At 33.1% G+C, this 13,562-nt stretch overlaps 1 protein-coding gene and 1 long non-coding RNA gene across 2 annotated transcripts; one reads left to right on the forward strand and one right to left on the reverse strand.

Moving 5' to 3' along the window:
• Positions 1 to 3,745: 3,745 nt before the first annotated feature.
• Positions 3,746 to 4,819, reverse strand: LOC146912404 (uncharacterized). Its single transcript, XM_085720726.1, has one exon. It carries the CDS (start codon positions 4,817 to 4,819, stop codon positions 3,746 to 3,748), a length of 1,074 nt encoding a protein of 357 aa, XP_085576852.1.
• A 2,565-nt stretch (positions 4,820 to 7,384) lies between these two features.
• On the forward strand, positions 7,385 to 8,945 carry LOC146912405 (uncharacterized). The gene is made up of 2 exons (XR_015015539.1): positions 7,385 to 7,556; positions 8,723 to 8,945. It is a non-coding gene; the product is annotated as an uncharacterized LOC146912405 (long non-coding RNA).
• Positions 8,946 to 13,562: the final 4,617 nt, after the last annotated feature.

Raw genomic sequence — 13,562 nt, forward strand, 5'->3', positions numbered from 1 at the left:
TATGTTTTGTTTTTGTCATTTTTGTTATGAATATAAGTAAATAGAGACAGAAGTAGAGAGAAGGAGAAGAAGAGAGAATAAGGAGAAGTATTCTTATTCACTGATGTGTTTATGAATGTTACAATGAGCTCTATTTATAGGGAAATAGAGTAGCATATGAACTAAGCCCAATAACCTAGTGGAATGGCCCATTAACCAATTTGCTATTTGGACATCCACTATTAATATTTATAACACTCCCCCTTGGATGTCCATTGAGGATATGCCTCATTAAAACCTTACTAAAATAAAAACCCAGTGGGAAAAAATTTAGTGAAGGAAAAAGAGTACAATATCCTTTTGAGTGTGAGCTGCCTCATTAAAAACCTTACCAGGAAAACCCAATGGGATAAAGCCTAGGTGAAGGGAAAAAGAGTGCAGAACACATTTATTTCTCCCCCTCATGAAGACAAATATCTCTTAGACGACAAAGACCAATTTTTAGTACAAGTTTCTCAAAAACTTTACATGGGAGTGACTTTGTAAAAACATCTGCAAGATTATCACACGACCGAATTTGTTGAATGCTGATATCACCATTCTTCTGAAGATCATGAGTGAAAAAGAATTTTGGAGAAATATGTTTTGTTCGGTCTCCTTTAATGTATCCTTCTTTCAACTGAGCGATGCATGCCGTGTTATCTTCGTAAATAATTGTTGCATCCATTTTTCCGGAGGATAAACCACAATTCTTTTGTATGTGCTCAATCATGGATCGTAACCAAACACATTCTCTACTTGCCTCATGTAATGCTAAAAGGATCTTTCTCCACATCTAGTGATCTAACAACCATTGGAGTAGGCAATGGATGAGATTTGTCCATGTAGAAACGTTTTAACACTTTTGCTATGTAAGTTTCTTGATGCACAAAAATTCCATTATTTAAATGTTCGATTTGTAATCCGAGACAAAACTTTGTCTTTCCCAAGTCTTTCATTTCGAATTCTTTCTTCAGGCAATCTATGGCTTTTGGAAGCTCTTCGGGAGTCCCAATAATGTTTATGTCATCAACATAGACAGCAATTATGGCAAATTCATTTTCAGATCTTTTCATAAAAATACATGGACAAACAGAGTCATTTTTGTATCCCTCCTTTAGCAAATATTCACTGAGGCGATTATACCACATGCGTCCAGATTGTTTTAGCCCATAGAGAGACTTATTTAATTTTATGGAGTAGTCTTCCCTAGATCCTGAACTATTTGCATCAGGCAAGTTAAATCCTTCAGGGATCTTCATGTAGATGTCACTATCAAGTGAGCCATACAAGTAGGCAATGACCACATCCATCATGTGCAAATTTAGCCCTTCATGAGCTATAAGACTAATTAAATATCTAAAAGTAGTTGCATCAACTACAGGTGAATATGTCTCATTAAAGTCAATCCCAGATCTTTGCGAAAATCCTTGAGCAACGAGTCTTGCTTTATATCTTGCAATTTCACCATTCTCGTTACGTTTTCGCACAAACACCCATTTATACCCAACTGGTTTCACTCCTTTAGGTGTTCAGACGACAGGTCCAAAGACTTTTCTCTTGTTGAGCGAGTTTAATTCTGCTTCAATTGCATCTTTCCATTTTGGCCAATTCTCGCTTTGTCTACAATCTTTAATAAACCTAGGTTCATGATCCTCGTTATCATTTATCATATTTAGTGCTATATTATATGCAAAAATATCGTCAACGTTGACTTCATGTCGATTCCATTGTATTCCATTAGTGACATAATTTATTGAGATCTCTTGATTTTCATGTATTTCAGGTACCTGATCAGCTTCTTCTGGAACTGAAATATTGATTATGTCAGAAGGCTCTTTTAAAGTTTCTATATCCTCATTTGGACCATCTTTTCTTTTAGCTCCTTTTCTTGCTTGAGGATTTTTATCTTTGGAACCGACTGGTCTACCACGCTTCATGCGTCGTTGAGACTCGTTTGCAATATGAGATAGTCCAACAGGAACATCCATTTTTATTGGAGCATTAGCAGCTGGTATGTATGATTTAGTCACACCTTTTGGATCAGTGAATGCATTTGGCAATTGGTTTGCTAAGCTTTGCAAATGAATTATCTTTTGAACTTCTAGTTCACATTGTTTAGTTCGAGGATCAAGATGAGACAATGAAAGTTCATTCCAACTGATCTCCTTTTTCAGCTGCATTTTCTCTCCCCCTAATGTTGGGAAATTTGATTCATCAAAGTGACAATCAGCAAATCTAGCTGTAAATAAATCTCCTGTTGTGGGCTCGAGATACTTTATAATTGATGGAGATTCATATCCAACGTATATTCCCAACCTTCTTTGAGGACCCATCTTAGTGCGTTGTGGTGGAGAAATTGGAACATACACCGCACATCCAAAAATTCGTAGATGGGAAATATTAGGTTCTTGACCAAAAACCAATTTCAAAGGGGAAGAGTCATGATAACTGGTTGGCCTGATGCGAATCAATGTTGCAGCATGCAGAATTGCATGTCCCCAAGTGGAAATTGGGAGTTTACATCTCATCAGAAGTTGTCTTACAATTAACTTTAAGCGCTTAATAAATGATTCTGCAAGTCCATTTTGTGTATGAACATGTGCTACATGATGTTCAATGTCAATTCCAATGGACATGCAATACTCATTGAATGCTTGAGATGAAAACTCGGAAGCATTATCAAGACGTATTTTCTTTACAGGATAATCAGGGAAGTGAGCTCTTATTCGAATTAATTGAGCTAGCAATCTCGCAAACGCCTGGTTGCGTGTTGACAATAAACAAACATGTGACCATCTAGTTGATGCATCGATTAAAACCATAAAATATCTAAATGGTCCACACGGTGGGTGTATTGGCCCACAAATATCACCATGTATACGTTCTAAAAAATTTAGAGATTCATTTCCAATTTTTGTTGGTGATGGTCGAGTTATTAACTTCCCTTGTGAACAAGAAGTGCATGAAAATTTATTAGATTGAAGAATCTCCCGGCTCTTCAATTGGTGACCACATGAATTTTCAATTATTTTTCGCATCATTATAGATCCGGGATGGCCCAACCGTTCATGTCAAACCACAAAGTTATCATGATTTGTAAACTTCTGGTTTACAATTACATTTGCTTCAATTGTACTAATGTAAGTGTAGTACAATCCAGAGGAAAAAGCAGGTAGTTTTTCCAATACACATGTTTTATCTAAGTCATGTTTTGTAATGCAAAGATATTCAACACTTTCTTCGTTTCTTGTTTCGAGATGGTATCCATTTAGGCGAATATCTTTGAAACTTAATAAATTTCTATGGGACTTAGGTGAGTACAACGCATTCTTAATATATAATTTTGTCCCTCCACATAATGATATATTAGCTCTTCCGGAGCCTTCAATTATCTTAGTAGTACCAGATATGGTATTAACGTTCGATTCTCCTTTTAATAGGTAAGAAAAATATTTTTTATCTTTGAGAATTGTGTGGGTAGTTGCACTATCAGCGAGACACATTTCTCCATAGCTACTCATTCTATAAAAAATAGAAACAAAATAAAAAAAAATACATAAACAAGAAGAATAAGAATGATAAGTAATTATTTAAACGACGAGGAAATAACTTTTATTATCATAAAATGACATTGTCAATAACATTGAGAAATTCAAAAACACACTTAACATGGAGAAATTCAAAACACACTAAAACATAAGACTTTATTACTATCATAAAAAAACTACTTCTTCACGGTTCCATCTCCAATAAGGTGATCAATTTTTCCATTTGGATCTTCAAAGAAATCACCAATATCCAAAGGAGTAGTATCCATGTCACCATAAATATCATAATCAGCATCATCACCATCATTATAAGCATAATGAGTTTCAACCTTTTTTCCTTTGTTTTTCAGTGATTGCTGATAAAGGTCAACCAAATGCTTTGGAGTACGACATGTACGAGACCAATGACCTTTGCCCCCACATCGATAGCAGAGATTTTCATTTGTTTTGCTACTTTGTCCACCTTTTTCCTTTTCATTCTTTTCATTATTTTTCCACTTCTGGTGGAAAAATGGGTTTTTGAAATTTCCATTAGGATTGTGGGCATGACCACGACCGCGACCATGGACATTGCCACGACCTCGACCGCGACCACGAACACGACCGCGTCCACGACCACGAGCTTTTCCAAAGTGATTGTGTTGTGATGCATTCACTTCAGGGAATGGAGCTACACCAGCAGGGCGAGCTTCATGATTTTTCATTAATAGCTCATTATTCTGTTCAGCAACCAGAAGACAAGAAATTAATTCAGAGTATTTTTGAAACCCCTTTTCACGGTATTGCTGCTGCAGGAGCATATTGGATGCATGAAAGGTTGAAAATGTTTTCTCTAACAGATCCGCATATGTTACCTTTTCACCACACAATTCTAATTGAGAAGTAATTTTGTATACTTCAGAATTATAGGCAGTTACAGATTTAAAGTCCTGTAAGCGCAAGTGCATCCAATCATACCTAGCTTTTGGGAGGATAATGGCTTTCAAGTGCTCGTATCTTTCTTTTAGTTTATTCCAGAGCACAAGTGGATCTTTCACAGTGAGGTATTCATTCTTAAGTGCTTCATTAATATGATGACGAAGGAATATCAATGCTTTTGCTTTTTGTTGCTCGGATGCCATATTTTCTTCTTTTATGGCATCTCCATTTCCTTCAGCAGCTAAGAACATTTCAGCATCTACGGCCCAAGTCAAATAGTTGTCTCCAGAAATGTTAAGGGCCTCAAAGTGGAGTTTTGAGAGATTTGACATTCTTACTACTATCATCAAATTATAAGATTAATCAAGTTAGTTTAAATATAATGAGTACAACATTAACAGGAAAGAAAATTAAGTACATTTATCATGCTTATTTAAAATTAATATAGCAAATCGAACTATTTGTAGTTGAACTATTGGCAAGATTGTATCAAAGTAAATAAAAGGTTGGCAAGATCGACACGCCGTGAAATGAAAGAGAATGCTAATCTGTGTTATATAACCATGCAAAATTTTGTGTTAGATATACAGCCATCGGTTTGCAAAAAGGATGCTGATTTTTCCTAAATATGTGTTGTATTAGGTGTCTCTCCTGTATGCTAATTACGTGTAATAGTATGTTAATTTGTTCCATAAAAAAAAACTGTTTGTTGTTTTGTTCCTATCATTACTATTGAGAAACACTTCATGAGTTAATATTAATTAATTTATAATATAATTACTAAAAAAATAAGTGATGCAAGAATATGAGATAAACACTTCTTACGTGATAAATGCAGGAATGACTACGTGTCCTTTTTTTTTTTTAAAAAAATTGAGAAGTATAATTCTCATAATTAGTTGAGAAAATGATACACGCGTTAACTTTATTGTCTCATGCTTATCAAAGAAAAATTTCAATCTGTTACTCATACTATCATACGAGAATTCAATTACTCATGCAACCGGCATACTATAATAACCATTAGATTTTACAATGGCAGTTATCTATGCATATTCAAAATTCATCACAAAATAAATGATCAAATATAATATCAAGGACAATTGTACGATGATAATAATAATGAAAATGGTAGTACTTTTGCAATCCTTCAGGGATGTATATTTATTAAATATTTGAGTTCTATAAGAACTATATACTAAGTTTGATAAATCATTTGCCCAATCCTTCAGGGATTGATCAACGTTGAATTCATCGGGAATTCATTAATAAAAAATGATTTTTAAGTGATCCTTCAAGGATGCACTAGTATTGAATTCTTCATGAATTCATTAAAAATAAATTTGTATGTGCAATCCTTCAAGGATACAATAGTATAGTGTTGAATTCTCCAGGAATTCATTAAAAAAAATTGTATGTGCAATCCTTCAGGGATGTATTAGTATAGTGTTGAATTCTTCAGGAATTCATTAAGAAAATTTTGTATGTGCAATCCTTCATTAGTATAGTGTTGAATTCTTCAGGAATTCATTAAGAAAATTTTGTATGTGCAATCCTTCAGGGATGCATTCATACTACTGTTGAATTCTTCAGGAATTCATTAAGAAAATTTTGCATTAGTACTACTGTTGAATTCTTCATGAATTCATTAAGAAAATTATGCATATGCAATCCTTCCGGGATGCATTAGTATTGAATTCTTCAAGAATTCATTAGAGTTTCTTTATTTATTTTTAAGCGGTCCTTCAAGGATGCATGAATTTTGAATTAAAATAAATAAACACTATAATTTGCATAACAAAAATTGTGTGTATCTATAAGGTACTGATTCCATTTGATGGAATTATAATAGTCACCTATAATCATCGATACAAGAGTATAATTATCACAACAATTAAATAATCACATAGATATCATGGTTATACACTTGTCGACAACCAAAAGAAAAAAAATCAAATTCTAATGATCCTATTCACGTATATACACAACTACATGATATCCAAGAAGAAAAAAAACTATTAATTAGTGAAATATATTATATGAATACCTTTTCAGTGATTAGAGCATGCTGATAACGTGTTATGAATATAAGTAAATAGAGACAGAAGTAGAGAGAAGGAGAAGAAGAGAGAATAAGGAGAAGTATTCTTATTCACTGATGTGTTTATGAATGTTACAATGAGCTCTATTTATAGGAAAATAGAGTAGCATATGAACTAAACCCAATAACCTAGTGGAATGGCCCATTAACCAATTTGCTATTTGGACATCCACTATTAATATTTATAACAATTTTGTACTTTTTTTGTTTTTGAAAGACTCATTTTGTACTTTTTGTTAACTAAAGATTAATAACCGACTAAAAAAAATACTTTTGGATTTCAGATTTTAGGATTAAATAAGTTTTCAGTTCGTGTAAATATTATGAATTTTGTTTTTAGTCCTTGTAAATAAGTGATAGATTTTGATCTTTATAAAAAATTTCAGCATGTAGTTTTGGTTGTTGTTAAATTAAAATTTGTTTAATTATGTTTAAAATTTTAAATTTTTAAATAATTTTTTACGGACATGTTAAGAACATTATAAGAAACTCTTTTATCAAAAATTAGAATTTCTTAACACGTAATGAATTAAATATGAATATTTTTAAACGTCAAATGTAACATCCCCAAATTTAATGACCACATATTTATTATTATTATTATTATTATTATTATTATTATTATTATTATTATTATTATTATTATTATTATTATTATTATTATTATTATAGTTATTAATATTATTATTCCTACTTGTTATCATCCTTCAATGTATGACTAATAATATTGTCAATAAAATCATATATGATTTGATTATGAGTGAGTTTTGAAAAATTAGACCAAGTCAAATTTTAGAGTGAGAAGAAGAGGAAGAGGGAGGAGGCTGAGATAAAGAGAAAGACAGAGACAAAGAGGGCTGTGTAACGAGAGGAGAAGATTGGAGGTCTTGAAGATTAAAGAGATTAGGGTTCATCTTGTAAATCAATTTGGGATTTTCTCCATAACCTACTCTCAAGGGACCAATGAGGTAACATAGTCTTAAATCCAAACTCTAAAACCTCTCTAGGGTGTACATAGGTTGTTGAAAATGATTTATGAATGTTTTTTCTCTATCGTTGTTTGAATGCTAGAAAATTAGTGTTCTAATTATTGATTTTTTTGACAAATTGTGTTTTGGATAGATTTAGAAGTGACATTAAGATTATTATAACTATTATTATATATCTCATGATAAACAATTTATATTTGTTGTGTAAGAGGAGAATTATTTGTTATTAGATAAATCATATACGATTTAGCCGTTGCGAGCGAAATAAATACGATTATTTTATGCATAAAAACATTATGATGTAGCTGAGTAAAATTGGCTATAGATTGAGCGATTGGAATCAATTTTGAGTAAAACCGAATAGATTGGAAAGCTGACTTTACCTAAGTCTTATATTTTTATATTGGTTATGTGATTTATAGTGATTTTATGAATTGAGATGTTCGATTTTACAAATTATGTTGCGTCAGTCAGCTTAGAAAGTTAATATCTTAAGCTTGGACACTTCTTTTTGAGTGGGACCAGTTGCGTTTGAAAGAGGACATACAGTAGTTTCTTAATGTTTAATTTCATAATTTTACAATTTGCCTAAATGTCTCGGTTACTATTAAACACAGCTGTTCTGTCACAGAATTTTAAGGTACATGGTTGACTTTAGATAATCCAAAACTTGAGTTACATGAATCAGCTTGGTGTGAAACTAAATTATAACACTGCAGGGCAAACCTGGGTAAAAATGGATCCCCAGTAGAAAGGCAAATCCTGAGTGTTCAGTTAAAGTATAATACTACAGGGCAAAGCTGGGAAACGATGGAAATCCAGTAGAAAGGCAAATTCTGAGTATTCAGTTAAATTATAACACTGCAGGGCAAACCTGGGTAACAATGGATCCCCAGTACAGAAAGGAAAATCCTGAGTGTCCAGCCAAGTGATTAACAACTGCGTTTAATTTAATTATAAAGACACATATGTATAGATGTCATCACTTACTTTATATAAGTTTAGTAGGTATAAGAGGTTTATGATGAGAGGATTTTCTCCATGTCTAGTGCACCAGACATGGCTGAGAACATCAAAATACATTTTTTTTTTATAATCTATGTTACTGAGTCTTTGTGCTCACTGTGTTTGGGTGATGTTTTCAGGTTTATCTTAACATTGAAAGGTTGAATAGTATGTCCGGACTACTCGTCAGCAATTCAATGTAGAGCTTCTTTGTCACCGGATCACAATTAGAGTCATAGACTAGAATGTAGTTTTTTTTTTCATCTTATTATTTGATTATATTTTATGAAGTTGTTGTGTTAAAGGTCCGAAAAGGATTCAACTTTTATCAGATTCATTTTATTTCCATTTCATTTGCATTTATCTCAGTCTCTAGTATCAAACATCTTCTTAGATGTTACATCAAATTTTCGACCTAAAAATCAAATATTGAGGTTTTTTTTTTTGTTTTGTTGTATCATGTTACCAAGAAAAATCTAAGTATTAAAACCAGCTAGCAGACACACTTAGAAACACAAAAAATGAGACTCTAGCTAAATATTAACACCCAAACAAACAAGGGGATTAAGCCACCACTTGTGGCAATTAAAAGCAAAATTAGGATGATTCACCTTCTACCACCATAAGGATTAAAGCTTACTTTTATCTATACGCTGATTAATAGAATTTTCCTTTTGAAAAACTCTAGTATTTGCGTAATGCCAAATAGTCCAATCACAAGAAAGCCATATCAAGTAGAAAGCAGAAGAAATGGTTTTCGAGAAGCCATCCAACGATCAGAATTGAAGAATGTGATCATGTACATGAGTTGGCTTGGTTGAAACCAACCCGAGCCAATTATAAATATCGTACCAAAAGAACGTATTCTGTTGAAGCACCCTTCTTCTGATTAAGTTGTCGATTGTTGGAAGACGGTAATGTAATAGATACCAAACAAAAATGTTGACTTTTAATGGAACCCTGATTCAGCCAGGAGTTGGACACATTAACACCAACAAGCATGCTTTTATGAAAATTGACCTTAAGACATGAAGTCACCCCAAAGCCTTTAAAATCTAATATTTGTCCAGCTTTTATTTCCTACTAATAGTGTATCATCCACGAATTACAAGTGACAAATACAAAGAGTGTCAAATCAACCCACGTTGTAACCTGAGAAAATATCAGCACATACTAGATCATTTGCCATGGCATTAATGTCTTCATCTGCAATTAAGAAGAGAAAGGGGGTCACCTTAGCAAAGTCCTTGTTCAAATTTGAATTCATATATTGGGCATCCATTTACTAGTACATATGCGGATGTTGTAGTCACACATTTCATGATCCATTTACGCCATAAAGCAGGAATATTCATTTTGGTCATAACGGTAACGACGTTAAGGTATTTCCAGTCAACAAAATCAAAAGCTTTTTCAAATTTTACTTTAAAAAGTAACAACTCTTTTTTCAAACGTCGAGCTTCGTCAACCATCTCGTTAGCAATTAAAATACCATCTAAAATTTTTCTAGCATGACCAAAGGCAGGTTGGGACTCTGAGATGACGCTTCTAATGACGCAACATAATCTATTAGATAAAACCTTAGCCAACACTTTATAAAAACTACCAATCAAAGAGATATGCCTAAATTTTGACAATCGTTCAGGGATTTTGATAGACTTTTAGCAAGTGTACTAAAAATGCATCGAAGTAATAAAATTTATAAGTTCGTATCCACAGGGACTGTTTCAATTTCTACTCGGCAAAATCGTTAAAATAAAGGATTTAAAAAATAGCGAGTATGTAGAGCATATATTTGATTGAGTTCAATAGGAAATAAAAAATCAAAATAAATGGTTTTGGAAATTATAGAGATAAAAAGTGATCAGGTCTTTCGAATCAATTAATTATCGTTGTTTGGTAAATTGCACCTAGTCTCTACAATTATTCTCCTAGACTCACGACAAATTAACAAAATAGTTTTGATCAATCCCTTGACTCAGAACACACTTCTAAAGCTACAACACCCTAATCCCTTAGGTGAGTTTGTAACCGTTGAAGGCTTTATGAACGTTAATTTTTATGTCATAACCTAACAATCATCTATCCCTAGACTGACCCGTTAGATTAACCAGAATTATTAGATCCAATTCAATAGCTAGGGTCAGTAGTCAATTGATATTTGAATTCAGTTTATATATGATCAGTATACAAAAAGCATTAAGAGCAAACAATTCTGAATAAAACTAGGATTATAATTGTATTGAAAAGAGTTCATACAATCACATGGTTCAAACAGCTCCAATTAAAATCATCTCAGACCTAATCAAAGAAATTAGCTAGACATAGCAAATGAATAAAAAACACGAATAAAAGAAATTACAAACATAGATGTTTTGCTTTTCTTCGATCCCGGTGCCTTCTATTTCTTTGTGTATGCGCAGCTTCTGTCCTCCCACAATTATTCACTTCCGTTTCTTCCTTCTCCAGAACCGTGATGTGGGTTTCTATTCCATAACGTGAATGTGCTCCTTTTCTGTACTGTGCGCAGCCTTTATAACAATTGCCAATCCTTCTTTTTATTCTCGGGTCAACCAAGGCAGATTTGGGTCAAAGGCCCATTCCATTATTTTCTCCTTTCTCACTTATGCATCACGTTGCTTGAATATATATGTAAGGAGACATGCTAGTTTTTGTCTATTTCAAAGCCAATGAAACACATTTTCTTTTCTTCAATGGTCTGCCACGTTGTGGCTCTTTTTGTTGGTCATTTAGCCACCATTAGTGCTAATAGATGATAATAATATACTCTTTGATTCAATAAATTAAAAACAACTATTTATTTAAAATGACCTTAACTTAAATACTAAACTAATAATAATAGACTAAAAACTTAATTAAAAAGACTCTAAAAATAGTGAATGACTGACTGTCATCACAACCCCAAACTTGAACTGTTACTTGTCCTCAAGGAACAAACTTGTTAAATTGACAATCGACAGTAAAATAACAATTACCTGATCAAGCGATAGTACCCAAAAGTTCAACACCTTACTAGCTAAAAATGAGCCAGTTTGACTTGCACACATCCACCACTTCACAACTCCACGCAACAAATTGAAAAGGGTTCACACATAGTCGACATGCAATTTACATATTACCATACGCTTGAAAAGTTTCTAAACATCAATCAATATCTATGTCAATGCACACTTTGAGGTCTTTAAGGGTTATAACGGGGCTTAGGTGAAGGTGGGATAATATTTGGATAAGTAGGCTACACAAAATTTGAGTTAGGCATTCCTACGGAAGTTAAGCACAAAATTCAATCCAACATTCATTCACCTTATAGAACAACAATTACAAAGGTACTAGAGAATATATATATATATATATATATATATATATATATATAACAGTTGGGACAATCGAGTTTGAAGTTACTCGGATTTTCAATGTTTTGTCCCTTTTTCATCATTCATTTTCATTCTTTTTTTTTTTTGATACACCATTTTTTTTGTGTGTATTTTTCATGATAAAGTTCATTCTTTGTTCTCTTATTCTCTAGTACCCCCACCCCAAACTTAGTTGGTTGCAAATTCCAATAGCAACCCCAAACTTAATCTTTAGCAACATTCTACAATGTCTAACTCAGAAAAACAATAAGGGACAAGTCCTAAAAGTCTCTAAGCTTGTAATGTAGTTTGTCACCGAACAAAAAGTTCTAATCCTACCGGCTCCAAGTGGCTAAGAAAAGGATAAAATATAACAATTATAATCAGGGTAGGCTTCAAAAGGCTCACATGACCAAGCACTTTTGCCTCAGTGTGCTAATGACAAAGATTCAACAGTAGAGAAAAATCGCAAGTTCTAGAAATGTAAATGCATGGAACACTCTATATAAGTAAATTGGAAAAATAAAATTTGGCCATGAACCTTACAGTGTTAGATTTCTGGGAGTTGTGACTACCTATCTATAACTGCCGTACACTTCGCCTTTGAAATACCAAGTCACTCCTCCTTATGAACTTTTGGAATACCACTTGAACAAACAATTGTTACTAAACTGGAAAAAGTCAATAAACAAGAAAATTCATTAATAATAAACAAGCAAACAATTAAAGTTACTGAAAAAGGGAATCAAACTGACATCTGACAAGTTATTGAAAAAGAAATTGATGTGGACTTTGATTCTTTTTTCTCTTTTTTTTTCTTGTCCATCTTTTCACATTTTTTTTCTTCATTTTTTTTTTGTTTTTTTACTGAATAGAAATACCTTCAAAATAAAAAACATTAAAAAAAAAAAAGGATGGGTTGCCTCCCACCAAGCGCTTTCTTTTACGTCATTGAGCTTGACGCTTCAACCCTTGTTAGGGTGGCAAAAATGATATAAAAAATATATCATCCTTCTTCTTCCTCTTGTTTGGCAGGAATTCCATGAACTTGGCATAAAGAATCAGATACTCCCATGCACTCACTGTTAATCCTTTGGAATTTGAACTCTCCCACCTTAGAGAAGGACATGCACCCATCTGCACACGAGTGATTTCCTTAACCCCCGTTGGTCCAGACTTCGGGAAAATATCAACACTCCTTACTTTGGGATTTTCTTCCACCACAACCTCGTGACACTCAATCTCCATCTGAACCAACTTCCTCTGAGACTCATGTGATTTCTCAACAAGATCACCACACTGAAGATCAAACTTCTCAAATGAAACTTGATTTGACACCAAGAAATCATCTAAAATATTTTGAAGTTTAGTATTGTAATCGATGTTGATCACCTCTTTCTTCCCGTCACAATTACTACCTGGTTGATTTGCCTCATAACGACCACATCTCTCATTTAATAGCGAGATTATACTGTCCAAATATTTTATCTTCAAAGATAGCATATATTTTTCATACTGCAACGTAACAATCTCTTCAGTGTCATAGAGGCGTAATCTGTCTGCTAACCTGTCTATCATAGCTGCACAACTTGGATAAACTTTTTAG

The sequence above is a fragment of the Medicago sativa genome, chromosome 6, assembly GCF_051527215.1.
Source record: "Medicago sativa cultivar Bolivia chromosome 6, Bolivia_mono, whole genome shotgun sequence".
Classification (NCBI taxonomy): domain Eukaryota; kingdom Viridiplantae; phylum Streptophyta; class Magnoliopsida; order Fabales; family Fabaceae; genus Medicago; species Medicago sativa.

Coding starts and splice junctions, on each gene's coding strand:
- LOC146912404 (XM_085720726.1), bottom strand. CDS start 4,819: ATGTCAAATCTCTCAAAACTCCACTTTGAGGCCCTTAACATTTCTGGA.